Below are 23,072 nucleotides of genomic sequence, written 5' to 3'. Positions count from 1 at the left end.
TAAAACACACACCGAGGCATTCTTGCAGTCAGATTTTGCTGTTTAAGGGACGGCTTATCTAAATACCCTGGTGTTATGTTTGTGTTTTGTTCTGCCTTTTTCTTACACAGGGGAATAGCCAAGCTGTGAGGCTGATGCTTTTCACAGAATCACAGAATGATATGGGGTTGGAAGGGACCTCTGGAGATCATCTAGTCCAACCTCCCTGCCAAATCAGGTCCCAATAACTTACATCAGCTAACTTACAGCTTACAAGCCTTGTTGACTTGATGTTCACCCCAAGAAAGGTTGTGAAGAGCACACCCTGCCTTTGGGATAGGTAACCTGATGGCAGGAAGATCCCTCCCCTATGAGGTTCTGCATCTCTTGCCAGTAGATCTGTTTTGCAGGGTGGGAAGTGATCAGACGTGATCCACGAAGACTAATGAGAGATTTTTCAAGGGCATTGTCAGATGTCATGTTTTTAGTGATTGGTCCTCACAACTTGCCAAATAAATGAGAATCTCTCACATTTTGGTGCATATCACCTGATAATCTCAGCACTTCTTGTCCTCACCTGCCCACATCTGCTTTCTGCAGAAATCAGGTTGCCAGACCACCCTCTGGCATTCGAAGGGGAGCAATGGTGATGACTGTGCTCCATCCAGCTGTTGTACAGCCAGAAATGATTCATGCATATAAAAAATGGGTCCTGCAGGTGGTCCCTGCCGTCGCACGCATCTGCGGGTACCTCTGAGTGGGACCTTCGGCTCCTATGGGGCAGGGTGGCCCTGTGCTGCCCCTTGTTCCCTGCAGTGCACTGAAAACAAGATTTAGGCCTGGGGGTTCCTGCTGCTGCAGCGGATTTACAGCTGAAACCCTGGCTGGGTGTCTGTTACCGCCATTTGCTGTGGTTTGTCATTCGGTGCTGGTAGAAATGAGGGAAAGTGATGTATGCTGCTGCCCTGGAGTGGCTTGCAGGAGAAATGGGGGGAGGGAAGAAAAAGTCCCCACTTTTCATGTATTCTTGAATCACACAGACTGATGTCTTGTCAAAATGTAGCTGCATCAACCCATACTTCAAAGAGAAAGGTCAAGTCATGCTAAAATCTCGCTTTTCTCAAAGTCTCTGGGTTTCAGCTATTGCCTTCACAAACACTCCAGTGGGAGCAGAGTAGGAATGCACAAGTAAGACTCCTGGTCTGGTAAAGTTAGACTGGCCTGGAAAATGCAGCCCAGGACAGATAGCACTCTGTTGCTTATGAGCAAGGAATGTAGAGAGTACTTATAAAAAGCATATGTTGTCTGGCCCTCACAGACACACCGCACCTCCTCTGTCTTACAGAAAAACTAAGGTGTTTGCATCATAGCAACAGCTTGGTGGCTTTGCTGTTGCATCATATCTGTCACGGGAGACCTGGAGTCTGTTAGTAACCACAGGAAGGATTATTGACCCTTTAGCATGTTTACAGACACATGCAAAATATTTAGATTGAGCCTTCTTTTGACTGGGTGTCTCTTTTTTTTTTTTTTTTTAATGGCCTTTAACATTAGTGCTTCCAAATTCCTTGTTCATATATGGAGTCTTCCCTAGATAGAAACACCATGTGTATATGTGTGTATATATATGTGTGTGTGTGTATATATATTTGTCCAAATGTACAGATGCAGTTAATTCTAAAGAGAATTGAGTTATCTTCAACTGCATGTAAGGCAAAGCCTGTCAGCATCTGTTAAGCAAGCTGGCTGTAAAAAACAGTGACCAGAAAAATGTGTTAATGCACACTGTCAAACAAATGTCATAACAGCTTGTTATATTTTATTCTTTCCATGATCAACACAAATAATGAACCCTAATTGTCTCATTGAGTCTAGGGGGATGTTAGCTAACTTCTCTTTACCATCAGTGTCTTTATAAAAATGATGCTAGCTTTTAGACCAGCTTCTTAGTGTCGTCCTGGTGTCAGCAAAGCATTTAAATAAATGCTTAACCTTCAGTGGGTGAAAGCATTTTGAGAATTAAATGGGAATAAATGCACCTGAAAAGCAATTAGATGCTCCAGCCCCTTACCAAGTCCTGGTCTGAGCTGTTCCCAAGCAAAAGCATCTATTCCATAGTAGCAAATAACTACCTGTATTGTAAAGCTGCCACGTGGCTGAGACAACCGCAGGAGGTGCCAAGAGGGAAACAGGACAAGTGCTGTACTTCTGATGTTGGCCGGCGTTACTTGCTGCCAAGGAAGCCCAGGCACGGTCTCACTGCAGCAAACTGCACGGGGCGGGCGCGAGCCTCTCCCGTCGCGGTGTCAAGAAGGTTGCCAAGTGCAACCGCATATTTTAAAAATTGGGGAAGTGGTTTCTCGTCAATCAGATAAACCAGGAGTTCAGAGTGATTTTCGCTAATTAGTTTAATAGCACTTACATTAGAAGACTGCAAATCAGGCAAAAAGCATAATTTGGAGTATTTGAAAGCTGTCCTGCTATTACAAGACCTCTCCAGCTTGGTAATGATGCCTTTTTGTATCCTTACAGGTTAAACATATTGCTGGCTGGTATGAACCCCTTCTATTTCCACGCAGTGAATGTAATTTTACACTGTCTAGTGACTCTTGTGCTGATGTACACTTGTGACAAAGCTGTGTTCAAGGACTGTCGACTTGCTTTTGTCACGGCGCTGTTCTTTGCTGTGCATCCCATTCACACCGAGGCTGTAAGTATGTGACACAAAAAAGGACGGTGACACAAAAGCTAAAAATAAATGCACACTTTAAGTCTTTTTTTTTTTTTTTTTTTTCTAAAGAAACCTCTGAGTCATACAAAATATGGTACTTGTGATTTTTGCTGTGGAGGAGCAAAGGTGAGAATGTACTATATTTAAAATAATTTGCAGGAGTCATTAAGAAAAACGTGTATTCATACCGGCCATCTTTCTGCTCTGGCGCTAAACCTAATTGATGGTTCTAATCAGCGATGCCGGGAATAAATGGACAGTCATTCAGCTGATGAAAATGTTGAGTCTTCTGAAACCAAAGACCTCGGTGAGGCCATGCTCTCCTGCTGGGACATTGTTGCATGCCTTCAGTCATCTCCTATAGTCATCAATTCAAGGGAGGAAAAAGTGACGGGAGCATTAGTGTGTGTTCTGGAGGAGATCGCTAAGATAGAGGTGATATGACCCATGGATTAATTTATATTGATTTCAATTAAAAACCAGGAGTATCATCTTCATGAAAAACTTGTTAGCTTAATCAAATGTCGTGGTAAGTTTACAGAGCAACAGTTTATATTGGACATTTTTCTGTTCATTGTAAGGAAACATTTAAAGACATAGTCATGCTAAAACCTCAGTCCGTTAGCATTGGGAGGTACTTCTGTAGATAAAATGAGTCTTACCGTCATTAAGAAGGAAATGCAATGTCTAGCTATCCCTACTTAAAAAAAACAGAAATGCACTTGTTAGCTGAGATACCATTGACATCACAAGCTTTCCTTATGAGCCTTTGTAAATGAGCGAGGGGAATGGCTGCAGCGGCTGAGAACTTTTGAGGAGAGATTACCTTAATAACAAAAAGCCACGAGCTTTACAGTTACTCCCTGTGCTGTCTCGTGTGAACTAATCAGCTAGGCTCCTTTTGATAATACAGCTTTATATTATAAGGGAGGTTTTAGAAGAGGCACTCTTTGAATTTATTTTTGTCTCCGTCAGAACTTAAAAAGGTTAAAATAAATGCCAGAGCGCTGAATATAGCTTAATTATGTAATCTCAAAAGAGGTGAAATTTCAAAGAGCCTTTTATTTGCTTTATGGGCAATTTTTAGATCTTTATGAAATGGAATATTGAAATAGTTTGTAAAAAGAGTGTTTATACATTCTTCTTCAGTATTCTCTTTCTTGTAAAAAGATTTGGTTAATTAATATGTAGAAAAAAACTCTCATAAAGTCAGCTTATTCAGAAAGACAATAAATTGCATACCACTCTATCACTTTTTGGTGATGAAGTTCATTCAAATAGTAATTATTAACTCATTCCTATACGCTAAGTCTTCTCCAAAGAGTTGCTATTTCATTAGTCTTTTTTTTTTTTTTAACCAAATCTCAGTTCTGGGAGCTGAATGTGTTTCTCATTTGAGCTGCCTCATACAAAATTAAAACAGATCCCTAAAATTGGTATTTTTCTTTGCAACTTTATTAATATTTTAATAAGAAAGTGAAGAGTGACTTAACTGTTGGCTTACTCATTTGTTTTGCCAAGTGAGAAATGCAGCAGACAAAACTGAGCGTATCCTACGTTAACCAAGTGACATTTTGCTATATTGAGGGAGGGTGACACTGGAAGATGAAAAGCTTATCATAGTAGCGGTTAGCGTGGATTGTTCAAACAGTCACTGAATGCCCGTGCCTTTTATATATACATGCTTTTACACCTGTGTGTCTCTTTTTTCCTTTTAGGTAACAGGTATAGTAGGCAGAGCGGATGTCCTAGCCTGTCTACTCTTTCTGTTGGCTTTTCTCTCCTATAATAGGTACGGATCCTTCCTATCAGTTGTGATAATACCATGAGATGCTCTAGTCTGGGGAGGAGACAAAGGGGAAACCTGTCAGTTTTTGGTTGTTGGCAGAAGTGCTTTCCCCAGCAGAGCTGCGTGGAAGTGCCCTGGCCTCTGCTTTCAGCCGTGGTGCCGTATGAGTGATGCTTATGGGAAGAAATAAGCACAAAAAGAGAAGTCAACATTTAAGGTCCCCTCTTCCATTGACATTACGGCTGGCCGTATGCTAGAGGAGGGCTTGTAGAGCTAAAAATTATGAAGAAATGTTTTCAACTGAAGGTAAACTGCCTGTATGTAGAGTGAAGAATGGACGGACACATGCCTGCCTTTGAAATACATGCTGTGACCGTGGGGCTGTAAAACACCTGGTCTGGGAGAGTTAAGGATTGCGTCTAGACTGTTAGTCATCCTTTTCAGAGGAAAACTTGGCACCATTTACTGGTCTGTGTCCTAAAACTACGACTGAACAAGTATAGATAAAGAAATAACTTTACTCGGATGGGGTTTCTGCCCCTTTTGCAATGCTATTTCGTTTGGGAGTAGCACCGTGGCCGTGTGGAAAAACTGCTTATATCCCTCTTGGGATGTTTGCCACAAATCCCCAGTGCTGTTTCATCAGAAGGTTTCGAGGGCATAAAACTGGTAGTGACCCCTCAAGAATCGGCTTGTTTGATTTGGGTTCTTTCTTACCCTCTTCCCTTTCATACAGGCTTGCTGCCCAGTCTAGTAATGATGAGGATGCATCTTTGACTCAGGGGAGTGTGGGTGGGATTGGAGGAATTTTTGCTTGCAGAGTGCATTTTGTCACATAAGGAGAATTAAGCATGTGTGTTCTAGATGACAGAAAGCAGGTGTTTTTCTGACCTTTCTGTCTTTATACTTACTCTGCCTTCCACTCTATCTTTCTGCTTGTCTTTTTTTCCTCCTCTGCTCAAATTCTTGGTGTGCCTCTCAATACTTGTGTTTTCCTTTCCTGTCCTGTGTCTAAACCTTTCCTATTTATCAGCGAATAGTGTAGATTGTTCATGCCACTTCTTATCAGCATCTTAAGAAATTAAGGAAAAATGTCTCAGTATTTGTGTGAATGTAGTAAACATGAAAATAACAGAAGTTAAAATACTTATGCCAAATCTGTTTTTCAGGAGTGTGGATCAGCTTTATGTTGGGGAACATTTCCCTCCCACTGCCTCCCCATTCTTTTTGCTGCTTAGTTTATTCCTTGGGACGTGTGCAATGCTGGTGAAAGAAACTGGAATCACTGTGTTTGGTGTGTGCTTGGTTTATGACTTCTTTTCCCTCTCCTGCAGTGGACTCAAACTGTAAGTAACTTGCTATGCTCCCTGTGCTTTTCGAGTGCTGCCACCTGTGTGTGCAAAATATATATTATTATACACAGCACTGTGGGAGATGGACTTACCCCGCTGAATTAGATGGCACACATTTGACAAATTTGGAGGGTACCAAGGTTTCATTCTGTTATTTATTTATTTATTTGTTACTCTTGCTGCATGATAACTTTTGCTGGGTAGATACACCCGATATGAAGAACTGAGCTCTAAAATGCTCAGTTCACTCTGGCAAGACTAACATCTATTTTTTCCGTGGGAGTTCTGACTGAGCGGTTCTGACTGATCAACATCCCATTTGCAATGTCTGCTTGATTATTCAGCCACAATGTCACAATTGTAGAAATATCATATGATGTTTAGTAGTAAAATCAGATTTGAGCCTTTCTGTCCTTGCAGAATGCAAAAAGAGGGAAAATATCCAGCCAGTTCTGGAATGACTGGGATAATTAGCAGCTCTCAGCCATCACTGGAGAAAAATCAAATACTTTTGAAGCTTTTATGCCTCACCCACTTAATGTCACAAATAACTATGCTGTTCTGTATCCATTAGAAGTCAGAAGTCTTTTGTTTGATAGAAGCTGCTTTTTATCTGTTTCTCTCCCAAACCATACCTGGTGCAGATCTATCAAAGAGTGAACGGAAGAGCTTACTGGCACTGAGAATGGGAGGTCCCACTCCTGCCATCGCTCCTCCTGCTCCCACCGGTGCTGCCCCACAGGCGCTGGAGCCTGTCACGCCCCTGTGTGAGCTAGCGTATCTAGGTTATAAAAAAGGGACACTGAATTCATGTTTCTGCAGTAGTGAATTAAATCAGCTCCCAGAAGGGTTTGGGGAGTGCCAGAGCCGACACAATGCCAGAGCAGCAAATGCAGGGGGGAGAAGAGGGACTCTCCTCTTTCAGGAGCATCCTGGCTTCCCTCCCGTTTCAGCCCTTCCTCTAGGACCCAATGGAGGATGGACCACTTTTCAGGCCCACCTGCCTCCCTCTGGCCCCTCTAGCAGCAATAGCAATCAGAGGGCAGGTGCAATGGATCGGCAGAGGATTTATCCTGTTTGGAGCAGATAAGTAATTCCTAACGGTGTAGCTGGTGGGCAAGTAGCCAGTGAGGAGTTTTCTGGGGACTGACAGCTGGCATGCTTGTTAACACTTGTGTTAAGTGTCTGCCAGGCGTGTTCCAGGAGCTGCCTGGCTAAAGGTAACACAAAGGTAGCTGGAGAGGGACTCTGTCAGGAAATGTAGTGACAGGACAAGGGGTAATGGTTTTAAATTGGAAGAGGGGAGATTTAGATTAGATATTAGGAGGAAATTCTTTCCTGTAAGGGTGGTGAGGCACTGGAACAGGTTGCCCAGGGAAGTTGTGGGTGCCCCATCCCTGGAAGTGTTTAAAACCAGGCTGGATGGGGCTTTGAGCAACCTGCTCTAGTGGGAGGTGTCCCTGCCCATGGCAGGGGGGTTGGAACTCGATGATCTTTAAGGTCCCTTCCAACTCTAACCATTCTATGATACTATGAAATGTTTAATAATTGGGGAAAAATCTGTGTCCTCCTCCTTCACCCTCCCCTCAATCTCCCCCTTCCTGTAGGTTCACATTCCAGTGGCCTCTTCAGATTATTTGCTTCAGTGGCATCCAGTTATCCAGATGTGGCAGTTGTTTAGCTTGCAGGAATGAAGATGTGTAGTCCAGATGTGCTGCATTTTCACAGTTGCTCTGGTTGCATGAATTGTGCACTTTTCTGTCTGTGGTGCTCAGGATTTTATGACTGTATTTGACTTTTTTTAGGGGGCAGCAGAAAACCAGCAGCCTTCTACATGGTGCTGAAATTCACTTCCTCTGCTGCTTCCTCCAACCTGTACAGATTTATTTTCTATTTAAATGAGGAAGAATACCAAGTATTTTCTGCAGCAAAAAATTAGGAATGGCATCCTCACAGTGCTTCCCATCTTAACAGAGATCCACAGAACAGCTTAAGTGCTCATCTTCTGTTACTGTCAGGTCTCTTTCTCTAGATCCAGTTAGGAACTAGTAAATCCAGTCCTTCCAGCATGCAAAGGCTTTGTATTTTAGATTAAATAAAATGTTGCCTGTTGTAGTTAGATACCATGTTGTGCTGTTTTTATAATGTTCAACCTTTTGATAAGTGAACATGAAAAATAAAAATCCTTAAATCCTTTTCTTTCCCATTTCTCCTCTCTTTTATTTTTTTTTTTCCTTTTCTCTGCACGTGTAATCAGGAGAAACGGGGAGATCTACCAGAGACCTGCCCGGCAGCCTGCAGCTTCTCCCTCTGCCTCGCTGCACGTCCCTCTGGCCGGCCGGGAGAATGGGAAGCATCGCTTTTCTCACCGGGGCACCTGGAGCTCCTGCCACCCGGCATCACCCGAGGGTCAGCGCAGCGGTGGCCTTTCGGTGCCCAGCAAAGCCATGTGGGCCATTCGGAGGTACTGCCGCTCTGCTGTGGTTTAGTTTGCAGCTGATCCTATCTTAAAATGTCAAGGCATTCACTTTGTTTTAGCCATTTTCATCTTGAAATGCGCTGTAATTTTTTCTTATGCTACTAGAGAGGGAAGAGAGGACAAGGTGGAAGGGGAGGATTAAGGGAAGAAAGAGGAGGGAATAGAAAAGTGCATTTCTTCTGCTTGAGAAGAAGAGAATATCTGAGGACTGTCTGAATCCTGAGACTTTCTATCCTAATATGATACTGGTAGGCAGTGCTCTCCTTCCCAGCTTCTCCGTGGAGAAAGCTAAAACTGTAATGCGAGTTTGAATGGGAAGAGGGGGTATATGTGCGTGTGTACAATAATGCCTGTACGTGAGGTGAGTGCAGTGTGAGCAGGGTATTATATGATATTGCTATATATCTATATCTACATGTGTCTTTGGGTCTAATTTCTGTACGTGAGTATACAGATATATAGAGATGTGTGTGCATGCATATTTATGTAAATGTGTGAAAGCAGGGGTGATGCCCTCTCTTCCTTTATGCCTAAGAATGCAGATAAAATGGTGAGAGCTGGGCTCGGGCAGTAACAGAAGGATTTTCACCGGTTGCAGTTCTCAGCTTGTTCATTGTGGACCTCACTGGGGAAGGAAGGGCTCTGCAGTATCTCAGGGCCAGGCTCTGGCATGGGACCAGCACTCAACATCCTTATTCCTGTGGAACAGCACTGGGTTCGTCAAAGTGTTTAAGGGAGCGTGACTCAGCGGCCCCATGGATCTGTGCCAGAGTGTGGGGTCTTTTTCTTTTAACCTTCACCTTTGTACAATCTCCCTGGTAGCCCTTGCCCGCCTTGGCCTTTGCTGCTGACTTCTGGTTTTAACTACAAAACACTCACAATATGATTTAATTTGCAGACCTGTAATAATGAATTGCCCTACACTGCCTATTCCTTGGGAGAAAGTGTTGTGTTCCTTAAACAGATCAGGAGTTACCTGCTGCAGTTCTCTGATCATTTAATGGCTGGCACCTGAACAGGCCCCGTGCAGTGCTCCTGAAATCTAGAAAAGGGAGTCTCTTATTCCCTCATAACACTCCTCATTAACCAGTTCAGTAGGAGCTGTTTGTTGTCTGTTTTGTTTTGTGTTTTTCTTTTTTAAATGATCTTTTGCTGCATCAGTATTGATGGCATACAGGCATTACATGAGATCTATAACTTCTCAGATCAGTCTGTTTCCTCTACCTGTAGTTTAAATGGTTCAACCCACTCAAGAGCTTCAGCCCTGCAGGTGTTTTTTCTGATCGGCCTGACTTGGGGATGCTCAGGTCTTTGCTTCTGTTTTTAGCAAGGAGGGGAGTGGGTTTGGTCATGTTGCCTCTCTGTGTGGGAATCTGTGACACAAAAATGGTAAGGATGTCAAGACATTTCAGAGGGGGTAAGTGCTAACTGCTCTGGGGTGGAAACTTTTCCGGCCATTAGGAACAGCTTCTAAAGTTGTTTGTTTGAATTTATTTCTTCTCCTGTATCCCCAAATGAGTAGCACAATTAGAAAGTGTGGGTGACCCTGGGTCCTTCTGATATGCCAGGCCAGAACAGGCTGTCTAGAAGCCTCGTTTAACATCTTGCCTCTAAAGTTTAGGACCTGCTGAGGAGGAGTAACCTGAGCACGATGCTGGTGCAGCTGTGATTCCTGGCCTTCGCATTCTCCACGTCTCTCTCAATGCTTTTGTTCTCTTTGATATTTGTATTTGTTTCTATTTTCCCTTGTGGATACTAATACTGAAGGTGTCAATACAAAAATGTCTCCTGCCTTGCCCCATCTTTTTGTTCCTTCTTTTATCCCTGTTTCTTTCTTTCTTCCCACTACTCCTTTCCCCTTTCCCCCCTCCTTTGCTTTGTACTTTTCCCACACACACCCTCACTCTACCCCAGCTTTTGGGAACATCCCTTTCTTACACTGAGGGGAAAGTCTCTGGTTTTCCAGCCTCTTCGGGAGAGGCTGCAGAAGGTGTGTTGGAGAGACCGTGCACGTGGGATGGCTTCGGAGGGAACTCATCCACACTGCCAACTGGCATTTGCCTTTTGGCAGCTGCCTCTTCAAGTGTTGTAAAGGATTTCTGCACATGGCAAATCAAGCTCTGCGTGTACGTAGCTGCTTTTTTAAAAGGGGCTCTTATGGTGTAAGCCGCTCAGCTTCTCTTTTCAAGTGAGTGACTTGTGTGCAACGCACTTGAAACAACCTGTTGTGTGATGGTTTGCTGTGGGATGCCCACAGTAGAGCTGGCTTGGTCCCAGCAGCTGAGAGGGAAGCTTGCTGCCGCCCATCTGTGTGAGAGTTGTGCCCGAGAGCCGTGGGGGAAAGCCTGGCATGGGTTAATGGATGCTGCTTTGAAAGAAACTTCTCTAAAACACTGTTGGCAACCTTCTTTGGTGGTTTTTTTTTTTCCCCTTGCTCTGAATTCCCATTTCCTCTGAAGGCGGGATAAGGCCAGATAATGATTTCTTGTTGTGTGGAGTGACAGCCTTGTAGGGGCTGGGCAATTTGACCAGTGTCTGCTTGTCTAACGTCAAAGTTTGCTGGTCACTATAAAGAATGGAGTGTGCTACAGTATTTGTAATTTCAAGAGATCTCAATTCTCAACCACATAGAGTGTGCTTGCGGTAGTACGGAACAGCAAGATTAGATGTATTGCTGCTCACTGACTCTCAAAATGACGTTCACATCACCTGGAGGTCTGTGGACCACTACCTGATCGTACGAATGCAGCCTTACCCTCACTCCCATTTGTTGACTCCTCTCACAGGACAGATTAAAATAGTTGAAATACTTTCTGCGCAGAGTCTTTCTCTCGTGCTACTGGCATATTATATGATATGAAGTAGGAAGAACTCAAGGCAATTGCTCTATTAAAATGCAATCCATCTTTAAAAAAAAATAAAATCCTTGCTGTAGCTGAAAAAAGACAAGAAAAAAACTGAAGTTGCTGTCAAATATACAAAATTAATTACACAATATCTCCTCTAATCAATGTTTCTCTGACTTGTATAGGTCTCTTCCATGGTAAAAGAGAGGGGAAAAGATTTTAAATATTTCTAAAACTCCAAAGTTGGAGAGCAGATTGGGCATAGTGAAGTAGCTTCAGGTACCTTATCGAGTGCACTGAGTTGCTAGTTGTAAGATCTTCATTAGAATAAAATAGTTGTGCACTGCTTAATCTGTACTTTTAAGTACTTGTAATGTGATTAATTAGGTTTCTATTTAATAATTTATTATGTATCTTGCTAGTGGAGCTAACTGGAAAATGCAGAAAAAAGTAATGGAGGAGTTAAGGGAATCAGTCTAATTAGCAGTAACAGGAGCTAGTTATGTAAATTCTTGGTGCAGAGATTTCTGTTCTTTATTGGCACTTGCTCTTATCTTCAGCTATCCAGTGTATGTGTGGGTTGCAGTCCTGGGTGCCTTCAGGAGCATGGAATGAGTTAGTATGGATGAAATTGTAAGTTTGATCACCGCAATTTATTGCAATTTTGGGAATGCTGGCATATACTACTAAAACGAGGCTTCTCGGATCTCTTACGAGTTTAATCCACCTCCCTCAGTTTTTAAGACCTGAAAGAGGCTTATGACCATATGTGCCCTCCCATATGACACAAATGGAGGAGGACAGGCAGGAACTTTCACATCAGGCTTGGGCATCTGTTTGGGATAAGGCCAGAGCTTCAGTGCTTTCACTATGATGGTGCAGTATACACACATACATGTCCTATTAAAAAGCAATATTAGTGCCAGCACCTCATTGCTGACCACAGAGATACTCTGTTCGATCCATGAATATGTTTAACAAGGATGATACATGTAAAACAAGTTGTCACAGTCCCTTGTGCACGTTGTGTCCATAGTTACTGCCAGTTATTCTCTTAATCTTGCTTTGTTGAACCTACTGAAAATTGAGATCTATTTTTTGACCTTTTTTTTTGTTTAAAAAAATTCCAAAGCCACATATAGCTGTAGTCATGCGATGTCACACGTACCTCACACTCAGCATTGCTAAATGCTGTCCAGCCTGTGACCTCCCCCTCATACCACCTAGTCACCCTGATGGTTTTGAGCTTTGTAAATGAGCCTGGGGCGGGCCCACAGTGTACACTTCAGGTGTTCTTGAAATACAAGACTCCTCAGTAGCTTGCATACTTTTGAAACTGAAATCTCCATTTCTCTTTGGTGACCTAGGAACTGATTTTTATTGCATTAGCTCTTGGTGATTTGGCTGGAGAGGCTCTTCCTTTAGAATGGACAATAGACTAGTGTTTAATGCTGCCATTTTCCATCTACATGAACGTTGCATTAGCTTTTTGGTTTTTTGTGTTTTGTTTTTTTTTTTTTTTTTTTTTTTTAATTTTTTTGCCAAGTGACAGAATGAGAGAGGCAGGTGTACTTGGAGCGGTGCCCAACAGCATCACTTTAAATCTCTGTGTACATCCAAAAGAGAGTGAGGAAGCTCACTCCTTGTTAGCACTGTGGGATCCGGGCACAAAACCCCATTGATCCAAAATTCAATGAAATCCTTAAGGCTATAGCAGGGATAAATGTGACCTGATGACTAAACCAGCAGCAATGTTCTTTCCTTCTGCAGTAGCAGGGGAAGGAAAATGGAAATGCTCTGCAGAACGTGGTGCATTCCAGGGATGGCTGTGCTGGCCCGAAGGCTGATATGCTATGAGGAAAAGTATGTTGAGGTCATAACGTATCTTCCCTGTGTCCCCGTGCAGCGTGCGTACTCGGCATTTGAGCTGAAACAGATGCTGTTCTCCAACATGAAGGAAGAGCTGAGGGAAAGGGGGAAGAAAAGCACTGGCACACATAACCTGCAACTACATAGCAATTGCTTGGTGCTCATTTGGCTTTTTCTCACTGGGTGCTTCTATTTCCTGTTCTTGTGTAGCAACGATTATTATTTTTTTTTAAATTAATTTGACAGTATAGCACACTTCCGCTTTAACACAAAATTCCTGTTCAAAAAGCAGAAGCCTCAACTGCGTTTCTAATGCTTCTCCATGCCACACAGTGTAATGCTGCTTCCTAGATTCATAGCTGACAGAGGCAGAATAGTGTGACTGGTTTCCCAGATACAGGATTATGCGTGTGCAAACTTTACCTTTTCTTGAATTTGTCAGAGGGAGTTCTTTTAGCAAGGCGCGGCTCAGAGTATGAAACTGCCTGGGTTGTAGAAGTGCGAGGAAGCCATTTTCTGTTAGATTCCATACACCTTTCTTAAACTTTAGCAAGTCATTCTTAGTTGCACTCACACCCTGAAGGTCGGCGGTGGTTGCCTTCGTACGTGGAGTACAGCAGTAAAAAGCCCTGCATGCCTCTGAGAAAACACTAAGGTCACTATTATTAATGTATTATTTTGGTCTGGAGCAAACATACAACAAAAGGAAGACCTGGGTACTTGACACTGGCCTAAAAGGTCCTTGCTTTTGCAAACATCACACCGTTGGTGGAGAAATTCCAGGACAGCGGCCTGGTTTGGGATTCAGCCTGTGGTGAAAAAAGGCCTTGGAGTCTGGCAGTCAAAATGATTTTCTTCTCTAGGAGAGCACAGGGAGTAACCTGGAGCATTAAGCAATGGAGCCAGGCTAGGCTTTTCCCTTCCTTCCTCTCTCACTGGTGATCTCCTGAGGGTTGTGAGGCTTTGTAAATAAAGGAGTGAGCTCCTAGTCTGTGGTGCTCTGAGCAAAGATTGGTGTTGGATTGCCTCCCTGGGAAAGGAGAGAAAAGAAGTTGTCCCTGGCTGTAGGCTGATTTTTTTTTTTTTAATTTTTTTTTTTTTAAACTGATGTTTAAAATTGAACTGAGAATAGGATGACACAATTTTACCCCAAAAGACAAGTAGGACCCTGAGTCCCAAGGCATTGGAAGGCACATTGTGTGCTGAAAGATGACAGATTAGGTAAGTGTCATTGTTAACGCTGGTAACTGTGGGATGGTGTTGCAAGCTTTTTATAATTGTAGCAGATTTACTGAGGCTCTGCTGTTCTTACTCTTTAGTAAGCTTAAGTTCTGAAAGATGTTGGGCCCCCCTTTGGAGAGGTGTATTGCAGAGGTGGGTTTGGCCCGTGGTTTACTCTTCTCTGAGCTCAGTTCTTCAGACCATTTTTCCATTGTGAGTCTGAGCAATAGCTCTAGCTACTGCTGTGTCAGTGTCCTGTCTTCTTAGGGAATGTTCACAAGCAGCAATACATAAATCTTCCTCTCCTTCGCCTGCAGTCAGTGATAATATTTATTGTCATGCTCAGATGCTACCTGAGGCCACTAGAAGGCTCTGCTAGAGTCTAGAAACACGTGAGAGGTGGGTGCTCCTATGCTTAAAGCCTTGGATTTACACGCCTTAGCCTGTGACTGTCTTCCAGAGAACCCTTGTGTAATCTTGGGAAAATAATTACATCTCTCTGTTCCCACTGTGAGTGCTGGAAGATGAGGTGCAGTAATGCATGCTGCTTTTCCACCTCCATTTGTGGTGGTTGTTTTAAGACTCCCCCAAAAAAAGCTAAGGACTGTTTCTCTTATGTATGCTTGTGGCATTATGTGTCTTAACCTTTGAAATCTGCAAGTGCTGTTTCAATACAAGTAGCTGAACTAATTGCTTGCTAACTAAAGTTTATTTAAAAACAGCACCGCTTTGGTATGGTGATGACTAATGTTGCATGCACACACAAAAAGACATGTTTAGACATCATTAGGTTGCAAAATTATGTGCTCACCAGGTAAGAAAGGCCTGATTTAATTTTGGCCCTGTTGTGTGTTTATGTTATGACAGTCTTTAATTACACTATCAGATACCATTTTTTTCTGCGTGATCCCTGCTCTATTCATTACCCAGAATGGATGGTGCTCACTTAATGAGCAACAACTCAATATTTTGTTTCTTCCTTGTCCAGAGCACAGCCCCATGCTCTATTTACTTCGTGGTATTCAAGTCCTGCTCTGAGACAGATTAACTTCTTGATAATTTCTCTGTGTACAAACTACCAAGTGCTGGTATTTCCTTGCAGTTTGTTGCTTCAGTCTATAATCTTTTAAAGTACATTTGGCATAGTTTCTGGATGTGTAATTTCCTTGCTTTTCAAAACAAGGAAGGTGAATAGCCAGAAATTTTAGAGCAGGGAACCACAGGCGCGTGAATTGCTGGATTGAAACCTTTGGATCCACCTTATCGACATCTGCTGCTTGAGTGAGCAGACTAGCTGGTGGCAACAGTAGATAGTGCTCTATGACAGTCAGTATTAAGAGGTGGGGGGCTTTTCCCCTTAGATATTTGCAGACAGAGGAGGCACGATGACTTGTTCCCTTCCAGACTGAGAGAGGAACTGCTGCATGTGCAGCTTCTTCTGGCAGCCCCTTCTTTCCTCGCTCCCCAGTTTGTTGTCCTGTCCTCTCTGCTCCAGCTTGCCCTCGTCTCTTCTCTTGCTTGCTTCTCCTCAGTCATTTAATTGCTTCCAATCTTTGCTCCTCAGGGTTTGCCTTGTGGGTCTTGTTGCTCTCCCCAAAAGCTGCTGTGATAAAACTTCCTCTTCCTAGGACCCCTCCTGTAGTCCTAATGCCGAAGTCCTTGCCCAGCCAGTTCAAGGGCCCCCACCTAAGTCCTTGTACTTCGTATTGCATCCTCCATGCGCTCCCTGGTCCTCCAGCCTTGAAGGTTCAGTCTCCTGCTGTGGGAGCTCTGCCCAGAGAGGGCGCAGGTCACTGGGCTTTTCTTCTTGGACCCCAGCTGTCAACACTCACTGTCTCTTTGCTCCCCTCTTTTCTCCCCCTGGGTTTCCTCTTTTTCTCCAGCTTTGTGGGTTGGGGTCTCCTCTGCTGTGAACTTGGGAGCTTTCCCTGTGCTTTGCTGCCTGGGTTTGAGGAGGAGGGAGCCTGGAGAGCCAGGTAAAAGCCAGGAGCTTGCCCTGCCCTGGTGCTCGGTGTGGTTGGCTTGTTTGTGTGGCTCCACTGTTGGCTTTTTTGTGTATGGCAAAGCAGGCGCTCGTGCATGTGGTTGTTAGAATAGAAGATGCTCGGTTTCACATTTGACTTCCTTCGTTCGATCGTTTTAGCTGCTATTCTGGGTAGTGTCTTTTGTCTTGCAGTACAGAAAAGCACCTCTCTCCCTCTTCTTAAAATCCTTCTAAGCAGGAAGTGGAAGGTAAATAATATCCCCTGGACTATTAATGTGTGGCAGTATCAAGAGGCCCTGTTTATTTCAGTAAGCAGCAAATAAACTTGAGTGGTTTGGCTTTGTGTACATTGAATGTCAGGAAAAAGGGACAAGACTGAGTCTGATGTTATTTTTCTTAGCTGATGATGACTTAACATGTTTTAGCTATTTTTTTTTTTTTAAGGGAAGATTAGTCTTTGAAAGATCCATTAGACTTTCATTTTTGTGAATTCGTAAGTGAAAACTCTGCCTGGGACAATACACCACGCAGTGCAAAACAGAATCAGGAGGAAAAGTTAATGTCTGTGTTCTTGGTTTTGTTTTGTTTTTTCCCATCTTGTGAAAGATGCTGATCGTCTATTCATTCATGCGCGCGGGAAGCGGGGTTTTTTTTCTCTCATTAACAGGAGTTGCGTTTAAGCCCTGCAGTTGCAGTCACTTCATTGTACGTCGGCCTCTTCTGTTCCCTCTGTTGCTAATTGGAAATCCCTAATTTGTAGGTGCAGCCTGTGCATCCCAGAGCTGACTCACAGGAGACTCTGTTCATTCCCTTTACTTCACAGGGCTGCCTTTCTATTCACAGTTCATGGCAGTCTCATTGAACCAGCGTTTGAAATAGCGGTGTGCCCGTGTTCATTGGCTTTCTCTGAAAGCCCTGTAAACCAGTGTCAAGGAATTAACAGTGGCTGAGAAACAGAAAAACTTTAATGGCTTGCCAGGTCTTTTTCCTTGCAGTAAATCTGGGTTAGTTTGACACAGAATGGTATTTCAGTCACCCAGGAAATAAAAACTAAAACACCTGAAGATAGATGATGCCCAGATTATTGCAGGTATTTCCCTGGAGCTAGTCTAATTGAACAGTTTCTCTCTTACATCTTTGACTTGCAGGCATGTTTTTGGACAACTATCAGAACCTTTAGGCTGTTCTCAGGAGTGAAGGATTCAGCTGTAACTATTTACCTCATTAATGACTGATGCTTTCTGAGCTGGTCCATGTCTCCTTTGTGAACCTGGTAATCACAGCAAGTATTAAGAGGAGGGCAACAAGCTCTCAGGACTAAGTTATGTGGCTTTAGGTTTTCACAGACCAATACAAGCAATCATTTGCTCAAAACCACGATGACGCCAGTGTCATCACATACATTAGGTGGATGGTTCCAGTTGTGTGATGAGTACTACTTTGATTTTTATTTTTTTTTATGTGAAGTAGCTGTTGAGATTTAATATTTGGTTTTAAAAGACAAAATCTGTTAGCATGTCTAATGCTTCTCCCATCCTCCCTGTATGCCTTCCAAGATGAATAGATCCTTCCCTGACTAGAAACTTAATCTTCAACTTAATCTAAAGAAGAAGAGTAGTAAATCCACTTTCACATTTCTAATTCAGTTATCCCAACATCCTTTTCCAGCTAGTGCATTAGAAACCTTAATCTTCTACTTGGCTTGGAAATGCTGGAACCCACGTTTCTCTCCTGACTGCAGATCTTTGAAATGCAGATTTTCTTGTTACTTCTTTTAAGCAATTTCCAGAATGTGAATGTCCAGGAAGCTGCAGTGCAGAAGGGACTATTGTAAATGCATTCCACATTCCCAAACATCCATGCTGAAATTCAGATACTGGCCGAAGTGAGCCTTGAAAGACAAGGTTTGTGCTTGGGCTGCTGGAACGCTGCTGTCAAGTGTTGGCTTTCCAGGTCTGACAGGTCTCGCAGCATCTGGCGACGCTCTGCTTTGCCGTATGAATTCTCGTTACCTGCCACAACTGATCATGGAGCAGCTTCAAGGAAAATCTTCCACTGCAATATGTTGTGGTGGTTGTTATTTTATTTTTTTAATCCTCCTTTCTTAAAGTTAAGTTTGGTTGACTTAATAAATTGTCGCTCTCCTGCTGTCTGGGTAATGCAGTTGTTCCCTCTGTTTAAAGTTTTGGTTTAGCATTGTGTTTGCCGTAGGTCCTCTGCTCAGGTTGGGGGCTGAAAGCCTGCTCAAATCTCTCCGTTAGTGACCTATGAGTCCCTTGTTTTTGCAAATCAGCTGTAGAATAAGGAAATACTAAGTGTAAAATTTGTACTTTGAAACTTACTATGGTTGCACTTTGGTTGTACTAGTACAGAAGGTATGGCATGAAATACAGTTCCTTTTAATCTGTGAAAGATGCCAGCAATCCTGCTGGGCATTCGTTTTAGAAGAGGGAAAATTAGAAAGAAAAAAACTGTCTCTTCTCTGTTTTCCATGGAGACTAGGACTTTATTGATTGTTCAAAATAAAGTTCAGGGAAAGAGTAATTGTGAGTCAGGGGTGGAAATGAGAGGGAACATTATGTTTATTTCTCTCCTATAAAATGCAGTTTCATCCCATCATACAACACCTTCAGATGTATCGTTCTTGCAAGACCATGCTAGGAATTTCTGCAGAGACAAAGCTGCTGTAAAATGATGGCCTTCCGTTGTCTTGCAATATTTTGACATTGCTTGATTTAATTGTGTTTACTGCAATCTCTGCCTAATCTCATGACAGCAGCTTGTATCACTGCTGTGCCTGTGAGTTATCTGTGTTTGAAGCAGAGATGTTTTTTTTGTATTTTGGTAGTAAGCTCCATTCATTTGTTGTTGTTGTTGTCCCTCTTCTCCTCCCTTCTCTCCAGCGTTAATTATGTCACACATTTATTTCAGAAGATCAATTGCTTAAAGTACAAACATTTTTGGTACTAGCATCAGGAATTTTCATCTTTAGAAATTTGTCACCTGGTCTGAGATCTAAATGGCTGCTAATGCCAGTCTTTCTAGTCTTTCCATTACAGATCAGCATTCCTTTGCTGATCTTGGCTGACATACTGTGGATACACTATCGTGACTGTGCTTATGATCCTGAATGGTATCTCCATCATGGAATTGCTCAGTATGGAAAACGAAATTCCTTCATTCATTGCCCGTATAAACTTTTGGAGATGACGGATAACTTTCCACCCAGAATGCGTTGTTCGTGCATTTGGTCTAATGCTATGCATGAATATGAATATAGGAATTTTTGCATGATATTTCTTCAGGGAAAAAAACCCAACAACCTCTTCTTACTTTATATTAGGATTTTTTTATTGAACTCATATCAGTATATCAATGTAATAGAAGAACATTGTGGGACCACCATATCAAACCAGTGGTCCATCTAGCCTTAGTATCTGTTTTCTGACTGTGGTCATTACTAGATGCTTACAGAGAAGAGAAGAATGGGAACAGGGCCAGTTATGGGGTCATCTTTCCTCACTGTGCATGTTGAATGTATGCCAGTCAGTGATTTAGAGTCTATGGATCTGGAAGCTTTATCTGGAGCACTGTGTTTAAGACTCTCCACGGACCCGTCCTCCATGGAGTTGTCTAATTCCCTTTTTAGAATCTTTCTCTCTTCTGACTTTGACGACATCTTGTTGCAATGAGTTCTATGATTTAATTACACACTGCAGGAAGAAGTCTTTGCCTTTGCTTGAAAACTGATAATTTCATTGGGAGCCCTTTGACTTTGTACGATAAGAAGCAGAAAGTAATTTTTCTGGTTCACTTCCCTAAGCCCTTCATAATTTATCGTATCTTTATATGTATTCCCTTTCCAGGGTGGAGAGCTCTGTTCTGTTGAATATCTCCTCATGCAAAAGCCATTCCATGTGCTCGATGAGCCTTATTACCCTTTCCTGTACCTCTTTGATCTCTATTAGATCCTTTGAAAATTGGGCAGAGGAAGGGGAGATCTCAGAATAACATGTAGTACTCCAGATGGAGGGACATGCTGGATTTTTATTCAGTCTATTATTGGTTGTTGTTTCCTTTCTAAACATGCTATTCAAAAGTTGCATTTTTCTGTGCTGATTTATAGCACCACCCTTTTTAAAATATTATTTATTCTTTTGTTCTGGCTGCAGTCTGCGTAGGTAATTGAGATGTACAGTCAAAACCCAAGTGGAAAATCTGAGTATCTTTTATTAGTGTGTCTTGAATTGTGTGCACTAGCTTTGGCTGAAGAGCATCTTGCGACTGCCTGGCCTGTTCCCCATTACAGGGGAAGGGCTGGAGCAAGATGCTGAACTCTGCTAAGGTGGGCCAGGATGATTTGAGGGCCAGAGAGGACACCATCAAACCCTGTATCTGCTGTGTCTGGGCCTCAGTTACTTTGATAGGGAAGAGATATTGTAAACCCATTTCTTAACTGCTATGTGGGGGTGAGTAATAACTCCAAGTAACCTGGCTTGGGCCAAGCTCGTGGGCTTCCTCAGACACCCGCTCACGAAACTGAGTCCTTCTTGTTGCTTTTTCTCAGCTTCAGCAGTTTTCTCTTCTCCTCTGCAGTGTGGTCACAGTGCAAAGGGGCTGCCCGGGACCTGTGTGTCCTCTCTGTCCAAGTGTTTATGCTCCATCAGTGAGGGAGAAGCGTTACCTCAGGGCAGAAATTGCTAGTATATGCCCAAATTCACAATCAGAATCTGACATAAAGCAGAGGCAGATGTACCTCAGCACAAGCCTTCCCACTTTTGCTGGTAAATTGACTATTTCTCTCTTAAAATTTGCTGAAAAGATAGACCCCCATATCCCCCTCCTCTCTCCTACAAGCTGAAAGCTTGTTGTTTTAAAGTACAAAGATCTAGACAGTGCGAGTCATGATAGCTGCTGTCTCAGGGCCTTCATGTCACTGTTTGTTGCATTATTTACTTCCATCTGATTTGGCCTCTTGACTCCATCAAAAGCGCCTTTCAATATGAATTAATTAAGAGAACTGTATTTTTCTTCTTTCAATTGCCTCTAAAAGAGAAATGCTCCCAGATGGCACTAGGGAAGGAGGGAGGTGTTCTTTCTCTCTGCACAAGCCATGCTGCTGTTGTAGACCAAAGGCTTTCTCTGCCCCTCAGTTACACTTCGGGAGTCTGCTGTTTTGATGGATTGGAAGGGCTTTTCCCAGGAGTTTGGAAATGCCAGAACCAAATAAGACCCCCCAGTGGCATCCTAGACCAAATGAGCAGCTTTCTAATAACGAAGATGACTTTAATATTGCAGCATCCTGTCTCTGCAGAGCAGTCAGTTAATTATAAGGTGTGAATAAGGAATATATTTCACAGTGCCTTGGCAATTTTCTGAGTTCACTGATCCATAAACAAGATTATTCCCTAATAGTCCTTCATCTCTGCCATTATTACACAAGGATGTTAAACTTTAAATTAAATTAAAAATGATCATCTTTAAAGTTTGTTGAGCCACGGCTAATCTTTTGAGAGTGATTCCAGGATTAGCTATTTTAAAATTACTTAGTTATTTGGGGAGGAGGAGAGAATTGTTTGTCATTCCTGCTGTGCAATTTTTATAAAGACCGCGTTGTAGCACTCTCTGCTGAGAAATGTGAATTAGGCCCGTTCTTTTCTTTCATTCTTTTCAAAGTCCCTGATGCTGTCAGGCAGCAGATGCTTTAGGGGGGGAAGCTGCTTCATCAAGGTACATGGTAATTTTTTTACATTTTTTTCAGCTGTTGCCAACCCAGGAATGAGGGACTGAATTTGGTACCCGAATGCCAGCTGTCCAGCCTGGCTCTGTCTCTGTCCCTCTGACAGTTTGTATGGGATAGAAATGGCACGGGCTGTTGGTGCAAAACTGTCGTGTGGTTTGCGATCTCTCGGGGTTCTGCAGAGCTACAACTCCTTGAAGATGTTTTTACCGTTACTGGGAGCGTCACTGTAAATTTTTAAGGTCAAGAGAAACCATTTATGATCATCTAATCTGAGCTGGAGCATGGTGCGAGAGACTGAGCTTCGTCTAAGAATTACTGCATGAAGACTGAATTTCTCTTCGAGCCGTGTTACGCATCTGTCAGCGGGGCAGTGCAGCCCTGACTTAAAGACTTGATGTGATGGAGTATTTGAAGTATCCTTAGGTGGACGGGCTGCAGCCATACGCTATTCTCACTGTTAAAAATGTCTGCCTATTTCTAGTCTGATTTATCTAATTTCAGCTTCCAAGCACTGCATCTCGGTATGTCTTTTTCCACTAGATTAAACTCTAATGGAAGAGCCCACTAGGGCCCTCCTAGCTGAAAGTTTTGCAGACTCTGATAGTTGTTTTATCGCTCTTCCAGGCAGAATGGAAGGCTGGGCTTCCTCAGGGTATGTCCACCCAGCAGTCGCTGTTGTGATGCAGTTTATGTACTCGGGTTTGAACAAGTCTTAGATTAGGTTGCTTGGGTCCTGCTAATAATGTCTGCAATGGCATGGAGGTCAGAGTAGGTGAAGCAAACTTTCTAAGGTTTTGCCAACCTTTTTTTTTTTTTTTTTAAATTTTTTTTTCCTGTGGATGTCAAGCTAAACTGTTCAAAATGGTAAAATACAGTTAATTTTTGCAGTGCAAAATTTACATACTGTAAAAGTCAGTACTTTGCTGAGTAAAAACAAGTAGATTAGAGTAAAATTAGTGTATCTTTGATAATAAATCCCTATGGGCAAAACCAAGATCTTCCCATGTGTTTGTTGTGTTTCTAGCACAACAGTGTTTCAATCTTAATTGGAAAATTAATCATATGAGGAGGTGCACTTG

The 23,072-nt window shown here is 42.7% G+C and overlaps 1 protein-coding gene across 1 annotated transcript in view; it reads left to right on the top strand.

The window, feature by feature from the left end:
* Positions 1 to 23,072, top strand: part of TMTC1 (transmembrane O-mannosyltransferase targeting cadherins 1) — a 144,623-nt gene that overhangs the window by 9,862 nt on the left and 111,689 nt on the right. Inside the window, exons 2-5 of the mRNA XM_074168877.1 lie at positions 2,512 to 2,689; positions 4,429 to 4,502; positions 5,669 to 5,845; positions 8,109 to 8,315. Of these exons, the coding sequence (XP_074024978.1) occupies positions 2,512 to 2,689; positions 4,429 to 4,502; positions 5,669 to 5,845; positions 8,109 to 8,315 (636 nt within the window). The remainder of the gene's footprint in view (positions 1 to 2,511; positions 2,690 to 4,428; positions 4,503 to 5,668; positions 5,846 to 8,108; positions 8,316 to 23,072) is intronic.

Source organism: Numenius arquata, chromosome 2 (genome assembly GCF_964106895.1).
Source record: "Numenius arquata chromosome 2, bNumArq3.hap1.1, whole genome shotgun sequence".
In the NCBI taxonomy this organism is placed as follows: Eukaryota; Metazoa; Chordata; class Aves; order Charadriiformes; family Scolopacidae; genus Numenius; species Numenius arquata.
This window is presented reverse-complemented; position numbering and strand designations above follow the sequence as displayed.